General features: G+C 35.8%; 2 protein-coding genes across 2 annotated transcripts; one reads left to right on the top strand and one right to left on the bottom strand.

The window, feature by feature from the left end:
- Positions 1–310: 310 nt before the first annotated feature.
- Positions 311–787, top strand: LOC113283882. The gene has a single exon (XM_026533298.1). It carries the CDS (start codon positions 311–313, stop codon positions 785–787), a length of 477 nt encoding a protein of 158 aa, XP_026389083.1.
- Positions 788–6,278: 5,491 nt separating this feature from the next.
- Positions 6,279–10,624, bottom strand: LOC113283068 (probable LRR receptor-like serine/threonine-protein kinase At1g34110). Its single transcript, XM_026532223.1, has 2 exons — positions 7,129–10,624; positions 6,279–6,870 (listed from the first exon to the last, which is right to left on the bottom strand). The coding sequence occupies exons 1-2, from the start codon at positions 9,995–9,997 to the stop codon at positions 6,488–6,490; spliced, it is 3,252 nt and encodes a 1,083-aa protein (XP_026388008.1). The 5' UTR covers positions 9,998–10,624; the 3' UTR covers positions 6,279–6,487.
- Positions 10,625–11,044: the final 420 nt, after the last annotated feature.

Raw genomic sequence — 11,044 nt, forward strand, 5'->3', positions numbered from 1 at the left:
AAAGAACTTTAAAAAAATTGCTCCATAAAAAAAATAAAATTAACTTCTTCTCCCTTTTCGGTTAATTAAATGGATACATCTCCAGAAATAGCTTTGGTAAAAAATTAATTTGGTATAAAAGCAAAATACTTATTTTTTACTTGTGTTACATTTGCTTTTGTATCCAAACACGCTCTTAAACGAAACCTCTTTTAAAATAAGTGATATTATCAAACAAATCGACTTCTATTGTGAAGGTTTCACAGAAAAGCCCTTATTAAACCCTAAAACAGAACTCGTCTCTCTCATCTCCCCTTCTCTTCTGAAAAAAATGAATCAAATTTCAAGACTTTGTCTCTGTAAATCACTTTTAAGAACCCCGTTTTCCAAACAATCAAAACCCATTTCTTCATTACTCTCAAATTCATACATTTCTAACCCAATTTCATCCCCAGTTTCAAAATTCCACACTTATATACCTCGATTCAGTTCAATTCCTAGAACCCATTTCAGAAACAATGTGAGGAAGTTTAGTGGAGAACCCAGTTTCGATCAGAATAAAGAGATTGATGAGATAAATCTGAAATTTGCAGATGCTAGAGAAGAGATAGAATTAGCTTTAGAATCAAAAGAAACTGTTTATTTCGACGAAGAAGCTGAAACTGCTCGTGATGCTGTACAGGTTGTGTTGGATAAATTTGATGCGTTGATGGCGAAATTGGATGAGAAAGAAAAGGGGGCTTTGCAGAGATCAATGGGATTAAAGATGGAGCAATTGAAAGCTGAACTTGCCCAGTTGAATGAATGAATCATGAGGTTTTTATGCAAATTTTATTATTTTATTGTATGAATATTTTTTAGTTGCATTTGAATTGATGAAATATTGGTTATAACAATAATGAATTGTGTTATTATTATAAGAGCCACTTTGAATTGATTAGTGTTTGAATGAGAAAATCTAGGGTTTTTCGTTTACTTGGTGGTGCTTGGTATTTGTTTGAGGACATGTCACTTAGGAGATTTGTAGGTTGTTAATAAAAGAACTCAGTGAACTGTAAAGAGGTACTTATAGCTCTGAATTGAACTTTAGGAGTTGAGGAACCCATGAATATAATGATAATACCAATACAGTGAAGTACTAGACATTAGATAGAGCTGAATTGAACTTCGAGAGTAGAGGAATACATGAATATGTTGAAGACAGAACTCAAAACGGTATAGAATATGTGAAATATGACTGTAAGCATACAACTGTGATATGTGAACGAATTTTTTTTTGTTATAATTAGAAACAGTTAAGCTAATTGAAATGTAGTGAGAGGTTGGATAGTATATGAGTCTCTTGTAGTTGCTGCCCTTGTCCTTTATTAACTCATCAATAATATTGCCAGGGAAGGCTTCTTAGTAAGCCCTTTATGGGTAAGAATGCAGGGGATGACTTTGGTACACTAATTTGCCCACCGTTCAGAATAGTACCCTGACAAGCAAATTGTGCTGCACTGCTGCTAAACTTTGCAAATCCATCCTTGAAAGCTTAACATGCTTAGTACTCGAGTTACACAAACTCTCGTGATCTCTGAAACCTTCGGGGTGACTGCTCGGTGATCTCGCAATATTCAACTAGAAAACATTACTCTGCTGGCTACTATTTGTTAGTTGTCATGCATTTGCACGTTTTTATTCCGTGTAGAACTTCTTCCTTTGTTTCCTAAAATTCTCTAACCAGAATCACCCTTCGTCGTCATTATTAACTGAACTTATGTCATATAGATGATGCCATTTGCATTTATATCTTGCCACCTATGCCATTCATGGTCTTCCTTGGATCTGATGACCCTGTCAGTTGCATGTTTGGTTTTTGTTTCCCAACGCTTAACGCTTGTAACGTGCTAGGAATCACTGCATTAAGCTTCTAGTCAATCGACTATTTGGTGAGAACCAAAATATTACAATTATATGGTGAAGTTATATTTTAGGTTTCTTAGAAGGAAGATAGATGCGCAGAGACCCATGGTTCTCTCACAATTATCCCCTTGTTGAACATAAAAGTAATTTGAGGGGTAGGCTTCCTGCGTTGATGTTCTAATGCATGAGTTTTTAGTGATAATAAAGGTGCCAGTGTCTACTACGCATGTGTACTTAAGTTCTACGACCAAATTTTACAAACCACTCCGAAAATTTCTACACTCAATTCCCCGTGCATATATTGTTCACTGTACTGATATTATCACCATAAATGATGCTTTACAGTAAGTCATCGTCCTCCAACTAATTTTTAGTTTTTGGTCTCCTGTCCAATTTAATGATACCATAGTGACGAGCCTGTTGCTTCCATAATTACATTACACTTTTCTGCAAAGACAACCAGCCACTTTGGTATTGTTCTCCTTGTTTGTCTAGTGTTAAGAATTAGTTTTTGTTTCTTTGATCAACTGTGAACTCAAAACTGCATTCTATTTCTTCTTGTGAAGGCTAAAGCACGGTCACGATGACATTTTTAAAGTTCAGAACTATCATGTTTTTTCTCTCCCTTGTTATAAAACGGAAATGATTTACTGCTAATTTTGACTGGAAGTTGGATTTCATTCAAATGATAGGCTTATACTTATTCCTAGTAATAGTTTAAATACCTTATCCATATCCTTATCCTTATTGCATATTAAGGAATCATGTATCAGTTTACTAGTTCAGTAATGGGGCTTGTCATTCAATCAATGTTTGACAACTCGTATCTTTGGTGCCATAAAAACCAGCATTTGGAAGGTACATTACATGAAATTCAGTGTTTTGGACCTTTTCTTCAGTCATTATTAGTATGAGATTCCATGGTTAAACGTTTAAGACTAGTAATACATCACATGCAGTTTCCTAGATATGTATTTTTTTGATTTGATTTCATCTTTTTGCTCTTTTATTCACATGCTAATATAATTGTTTTTAAAATATTTTTGAACTTCTGTAGAATTATGTGTATCAACTGCTTTACTGGTTTTAGTTGTTTCTTTGATAGCGTAGGATTAGTTAATATTCTTGGAACTTCAACTTTGGATTAGATGTAGTATGAAAAGAGACGGAAATGAAATGAAATGCAGTTAATCCTTGTATGCTATAAAAGCTAGCACTGTAGGGTTATTCTATCACAGGACATGTGAGTTTCCCTAGTGTTACAATCTTAGCAAATCATGGTAAAAACAACTTTCTCAAAGGATCGAAAAAATTCTCAGAAAGAGCTGTTGAGATTGCTCAGTGATGTCACACTATTCAACTGGAAAACGTTACTCTGTAGGCTACTAGTTGTGGTATATTCACATGTTTTTATTCTGTTAAGGCCTGATTGCATCTGTTTTTTGAATGTTCCGTAACCAGATTTACCCTTCATCATCATATTTAGCTGAACTTATGTCATATAAATGACAATAATGGGGCTTGTCGTTCAATCAATGTTTGACAAGTCATAGGTTTGGTGCCATGGAAAACCAGCATTTGCGAAACTTTTTCTTCAGTCATCATTATGGTTAAGCGTTTAAGACTAGTAGTACAGCACATGCAGTTTCCTAGACGCGTATCATTCTGCTTTGATTTTCATCTTCTTGCTCTTTCATTTACATGCTAATATAATTGTTCATAAAGAATTTTTGAACTTCTAAAGAATTACGTGTATGAACTGCTTTACTGGTTTTAGTTGTTTCTTTGATAGCTCGGGATTTATTAGTATTCTTGGAACTTCAACTTTGAATTACATATAGTATGAAAAGAGGCGGAATGAAATGAAATGCAGTTAGTGTTAACTGTAAGTGGAACATTCCTACTGCAAACCACAGTTACCACACAAATGATAATCCTCACTCTCTGATAATAGTATCTGATTCATTTATCTGTGGGACCACTTTTTGAAGTATTGATTCCCATTCCTTTATGCAATGCACATCGTTTTCATCACTGAACTGGAACTTTGATACCGGCATGACTTATTTTTGAAGTATTATGTTCTTTGCAAACATATGCCTTCAACAGTCAATTTTTCCATTGAGCAACATGAAGTGATAATACGTAGATTATTCTTTACTAGCTGTCACATGTGCCCTTATAACGAATTACCTGGTATCGAAGTCCCAGTTCAGTGATGAAAACGACATGCATTGCATTAAGGAATAAGAAGCAATACTTCAAAAAGTGTTCCCACAGATAAATGAATCTGATACTACAATCAGAAAGTGAGGATTATCATTTGTGTGGTAACTGTGGTTTGCAGTAGGAATGTTCAACTTACAGTTATATACTGTTTTATACTGTTTTGTGTATTTAATATTTATATTATCACACTACATGATGTTAACTTAGGTCATCTCCTTCCTTTTTTCTTTTTTTTTTTAGTTTTTTTGGTTCTTGTCCAAATTAAAAATAGGAAATGGCACCATAGTCAAAACAGTGAGCTTGTTGCTTTCATAATAACATCGCAGACCACCAGCCTTTTAGTTATTGTCTCTGTGGTTGTCTAGAGGTAGGAAACGGTCTTTGTTTCTTTGATCTAACTGTATTAACTCAAAACTGCAGTTTCCTTCTTGTGGAGATTAGAAGGCTAAGCTTGGTCATGATTACATTTTTGAGGGTTCATAGCTATCAGATTCTTTACCACCTCATGTTATAAAAAAATTGATTTACCGTTAATTTAGTTTTACAGCATAAGTGGTTAAGCAATTCTGACTGGAAGCTGGATACCAGGTATTCAGATTTCAGATGATAGTATAGTTTAAAACTTTAAATACCAAATCTGTATCCTTATCCTTATCGTGTAAATTAAGGAATGATGTTATTGACTTATCAGTTCAATAATGGGGATTGTCGTTCAATCAATGTTTGACAACTCATATCTTTGATGCCATGAAAACCAGCATTTGGGAGGTAAATTTCATGGAATTCAGTGCTTTAGACTTTTTCTTCAGTGATCATTGTGGTTAAACGTTTAAGACTAGAAGTACACCACGTGCAGTTTCCTAGGCGCGTATCATTCTGATTTGATTCTCATCTTCTTGCTCTTCCATTTACATGCAAATGTAATTGTTCATAAAGAATTTTCAAACTTTTAAAGAATTATGTGTATGAACTGCTTTACTGGTTTTAGTTGTTTCTTTGATGGCTCGGGATTAGTAAATATTCTTGGAACTTCAACTTTGGATTAGATATAGTATGAAAAGAGGCGGAACGAAATGCAGTTAGTCCTTGTATGTTATAAAGCTAGAATTGCAGGAGTGTTGTATGGCAGGAGTCATGAGTTTCCCTAGAGTTATGAAACCTTAGCAAATCATGGTAAAAACCACTTTCTTACGGGGATCACAAAAATTCTCATGGATAATTGAAGATAGTAGTTTCCTAGAAACTAGCTTTAGTTGGGATAGAACTAGACAAAGTAGAGAAGAGAATGATAGCGAGCAGGAAAACAGAACATTGAGTGGTGAGGGAATACCATGTGGATGTTGTTGAAATTTGGGAACAAGACAATGGGAAGGTCTTGAATATGGGTAATGGGCAAATGTCAATTCAATCTTTTCAGTAAGTTCATTTTTTTTGTGCAGGGACCATCAATGAACAAGGTACTTTGGATTTAGACCTTTCATCTTTTTTCAGTGATCTTACAGACAGGAAAATTATTGGTTTTAACTTTTAACATTATTTGACACCAAAATGGATTCTGAATTATTTCTGCATTCATTGTAAATGATATATCTACTGAAAGGAAGATAAAAATTCTTCTAAATTGCAGCCTTTTGTTTTGTCAATCCAGTTAGAATGTCAGATTGTTCAGATGGATATGGAATTTGCAGCATTGAATTCTTACCTACAAGAACTTGCAGGATTTTTTTTTTTTTCTTTCCAAAATGAGATCTTGGATCATTGAATGCTGCTATCTTATAAGATTGTCTTCTACCCACTGAAACTATGAATGTTGTCTAGAAAGTAAAGTAAGAAATGGGTCAAGTGAAGGATTGTTGTGACAAGATGAGACAAAGTCACAGTCAAGCCATTACATGTGAGGATGGAGGGTTATTAGGGGCATGGTTTGCTCTATATTGTCTCCTCTTTGCATGAATAACCAGACCTACAAATCATACAAGTAGGGTCTTCTGCCCTCCCTACCCTCTAGATTTCTCAAATTCTATACCTTTAAATTGTCTTATTGAGAAAATTTCAGATTATGAAGCTATGTTGAAAGAGGGATTTTGGGACCCTTTCACAGTGTAGTGTGCCCACAAATCCACTCTTAAAAGAATAGAAAAGAAAGAAAATGAAACAACATGAAGTAAATTTAACCATGATCTAGTTGTTTCTGAACTGTACAAAGGAAGACCCATATGCCAAATCAATAGGACACTACTCCCTAACACCCCCTAACAAGATTTTCCACTACCCAATTTCCCCCTCTCTCTTATCAACTTCCTATACCAATCAATGAGGGGAATTTTCTTTATGGCTAAAAAGAAAAAAAAAAGAATAATAATAATCTTTTTCTTCAGCTCTGATTTGAGGACTGTTTTATTAGAGGTTGAGATGTTTTCCCCCATTCTTCCGGTGTGCTTTTAACTTCGCTCAGTAACGCTACCACTTCTTTCATGGTAGGTCGTTCTGTTGGAGATGAATTCACACAGAACATTGCAATACCTAGAGTTTGAAGCATCTCTTGCACCATTTGATCAGGTAAGCCGCGAAGTTTTGCGTCTAGCACTGTAATTGCAGGCTCAAAACTGCCCATTTTCTTCTTCACCCATTCAACTATGTGCAACCCATCACCAACTTGAGGTTCTACAGCGCTTCGGCCACTAAGAATCTCGAGCAAGACTACTCCATAGCTGTAGACGTCACTCTTCTCAGTTATGTTCATTGTATAGCCATACTCTGTGAATATGAGTAACATAAGAGCTAATGTCAATGATTGACAACTAAATTTCAAAAAACACTAAAATGTTTGTTACGATAATAAACTAGGTGAGAGATACTGTTCTAGTGATAACACCAAGACCAACTAATGACTACATTCCCACTCTAAAACTCATGAACAAGTCCCGCCATGATTTATACGACAAAGAGCATGGACAAGAATAAACACAGTAAAGAAACATGAGTAGATAAAATGGAAAGGAAGTAATGCATTACCTGGAGCTATATAGCCGTAAGAGCCTGCAACTCTAGACATTGCATGGTGATAATTTGGAGAGTTCATCAACTTCGCAAGCCCAAAATCAGCTAGATAAGCTTCACATTTTGAGTCCAGGAGTATGTTATTGCATTTAACATCTCGGTGAAGAATTGTGGGTACACAATCATGATGAAGATAAGCAAGTCCCTGCGCTGATCCTACAGCAATTTTGTACCGAGTTTCCCAATCTAAATTCCTGTTTGCTTCCAACAACTGTTGCAAATTCCCATTTGAGACGAAGTTATAAAGCAAAAGCTTTACGTACTTATTCGAACAGTAACCAAGTAGCTTAACAATATTCCGATGCCGAATGTGTCCTAGAATTTGAATTTCAGAGGCAAATGCATCATTGTGTTCATCTTTATCCTTTGTTTTCCACAGCTTCTTCACCGCAATTATGTCCCCGTTAGGCATTTCAGCCTTGTAAACAATTCCCGAACACCCTTTACCCAGCACATTCTCGTCTTTCAAGCAATCCAGGATGTTCTCAATAGAGAAATTGAGCTTTTGAAATGGAATAAAAGTCCATGGATATGAAAAATCTTCAGCTCCTGATGACGAAGCTGCTGCAAGTGAAGATTTCTCAGCCATGTATCTTCTATTCCGATTGATAAGAATCCAAGATGCAAGAACAGCAAATGCAAATGAAGCAAGAGTCGCACAGATTAAAGCCACAGTTTTTGATGACTTGCCTTTGCGATTTAAACCTGAAGAACAAGAAGTCCCATCGACAGATTGACAAAGCTTAGAATTCTCGAGGTATGAATTCGAAGATAATGTCCTGAAAAATGGCGTCACTGGTATGGGACCTGAGAAGTTGTTATACGAAATATTCAATGAAGCAAGACTAGTAAGGAGACTAAGAACTTCAATTCCTCCATGGAGATGATTCCGAGAAAGATCAAGAGACTGCAAATTTGTTAAACCCGAAAATGCTTCAGGAATATCACCAGTAAACCCATTAGAGCTCAAATCCAGACTTATGGTCAAGGTAGTAATGTAACCAACTTCAGGCGGAATTTCAGCAGACAAACTATTGAAGCTTAAATCAAGTAAAGTTAACTTTTGCAAGTTTCTTATTGATGTCGGAATCGAACCAGTAAGCAGATTATTGTTGAGGATCAACTTGTTCAAGTAACTGAAATTCCCAAAACTTGAAGGAATCTCACCTGTGAAGCCATTTCTGCTAAAATCAAGCTGCTCTAAATTAACAAGTTCTCCTAACCGCAACGGAATTTCTCCGGTTATATGATTATTATGAACATCTAATAGCTCAAGAACTGAAATATTAGCAATTTCAGCTGGCAGACTATCACTGAAATGATTCGTGTATAAATCGAGAAAGACTAAATTCTGCAATTTACCTATCTCTTTAGGAATCTGACCAGAGAGTTGATTCTCACCGAGGCGTAATCTCACCAAGGACTGGCAATTTGAGATGCTTTTAGGCAATCCACCCGATAACGAATTCCCAAGGAGTAAAAGCTTGCTCAACTTTGTCAAACTGAAAATTTCTTCAGGTATTGACCCTGTTAGCTTGTTCTTCGAAAGATCAAGAGCATAAAGTTCACTACAATTTCCGAAAGAAGCCGGTATAGTTCCCGAAACCGAATTACCCCACAAGAAGAAACTCTGCAAGAACTTCAAATTTCCTATCTGCCATGGTATTGGTCCAGAAAACTGATTCTTGTCGAGCTGCAGCGCAGTTAAACTAGTACAATTACTTAACTCCCATGGAATAGTACCTGTCAACGAATTATCCGATAAATGAAGCTGTTCAAGAACAACTAGCTTCCCCAAATCACCAGGGATTTCACCAGTGATTTCATTAGCAGAAGCATCAAAAACTACTAAAGCCGAACAATTTGATATCTCCGGCGGAATTTCTCCAGTGATTAAATTCCCCCATATAAGCAAACTAGTAAGCTGTTGCAACTTCCCTAATTCAGCTGGAATAGAACCAGAAATCTTGTTCATGTGCAAATACAAATTCCGAAGCTCTGAACACAAACCCAATTCAGGTGGTATTGAACCAGAAATCTCTGTATCATAAAGTGCCAATGTCTGGAGATTAACCATGTCCCCAAATGTAGCTGGTATCTCACCGGAAAGTCCCGTCGCCGCAGCACCAAATATTGTGAGATTAGTAAGTAATCCCAACTGAGATGGAATTTCACCAACTAAATAAGGGTTCCCACCAATTCTAAACTCTTGCAGAGACTGCAATGAACCTAACTGTGAAGGAATTGTTCCATTGAATGAATTATCTTGAAGACAAAGACTTTGCAATGATGTGAGGTTTGCAAGATGTGGTGGTATACGACCTGAAAGCCGGTTTGAGTTCAAGAACAAGAATTGCAGTGATGAGAGTAACCCAAGCTCTGATGGAACAGGACCCGAAAGCGAATTCGACGATAAATCGAGAAGCCGAAGATTCGCAAATGAACCAAAAGATTGAGGAATGGAACCAGAAATGTTGGTTGCAGAAAGATTGAGAAGTTGTAGAGAAGAAAGTGAAGAAAGTTGAGGTGGGATTGAAGAAAGATTCAAAAATGTATCTGGCAATGAAAGTGAAATGACTCTATTTTGTGGTGAACAGGTTATACCTTGCCATGAACATGGAGTTGGATGTGATGGATTCCATGAAGATAGAATGGTTGAAGATGAATCAGCATCTGTAAGAAGAGATAAAAGTGCTTGTCCATCTTCAGAAAGTGAATACACTTGATGATGAGAACTCAAGAACAACAACAAGCAGAAGAAGAAGATGGATGATGATGATGATTTGGTGATTGTGGTGAAGAAGAACCCTTTTTTTTTCTCCATTAGAGAAGTGGGTTTTGATCTTCTTCTTCTTCTGAAACTCTCTGAGTGTGTGTATATGAGATTGAAGTTTGATGGAGATGGGAGAAAGTAAAGTCTACTCAAAATGAGACAAGAACATGTGAAATGGAGCTGTAATAATGCTTAAATGTTACACTAAGTTTTAAAAACTTGCATGTGATGGATGAAGTGAAGAAATCAAAAAAATGGAGTTTGGGGTTTCAACTTTCTTTAACTTAAGAGTAGTACTACTCCTTTAATGGTAATGAAATAGAAGAACCCAGAGTTGTGTTTTAATGGTGGATTGGATAAAAACCCAAGTTTGGTGATGACAATACTAAATACTGTAACAAAGATGAATGAACTGAAGGTATTTCACATTAAATGGTGATTGACTGTCAAAAAGTACTCTGAAAAAACAGAGTAGAACCCCAAGCTGTTTTTCTGTTTAATTGATGGAAGTGGTGATGATTGTATGAGTTTGATTAATGTTTCAGTTCCACCAGCACACCAAAGAATGAGGGTTTAGGGTTTGCATATTGAGAGACACAGAAGAGAGATGAAGATGGAAAAATGGTGGTTGCTGCTCTAAAGGTTTAGGTTTTAAGATCTCTTCATATCTTTATCTGAACCCTGTCTTTCTTTCTTAAAAATAAGAAAAACCATAATCTTACAATTAAGAAATATAATTATCAGTTTCTGAAAAAAAAAACTGAGAAATAAAATTAGAAGAACAGTGTTTTGATGTTTTTCTGCTGTGAAAATTGAAAACATTTTTAGTTTATTCATCTGTTCAGAAATTCAACGGCTGTGATCATTTGTTAGAGTTGGTTCATATGGTCCTGCATGATTTCCACGTAGGATTTGATTAGAGCATAGAATAGCATTCATAGTAGTTAAACGTCTTGTTGGACCTTTTTTTACCCATCTTCTCAAAGACTCTAAACTCTAAAGATTTACTTGAGAAATAGGTTTTGTAGATTAGCAAATGTAATGAGTTTTTACCTAACTAGTCTAGATTTCACGGCAAGATACATGAATTTGTGTAAG

The sequence above is a fragment of the Papaver somniferum genome, chromosome 1 (assembly GCF_003573695.1).
Source record: "Papaver somniferum cultivar HN1 chromosome 1, ASM357369v1, whole genome shotgun sequence".
Classification (NCBI taxonomy): domain Eukaryota; kingdom Viridiplantae; phylum Streptophyta; class Magnoliopsida; order Ranunculales; family Papaveraceae; genus Papaver; species Papaver somniferum.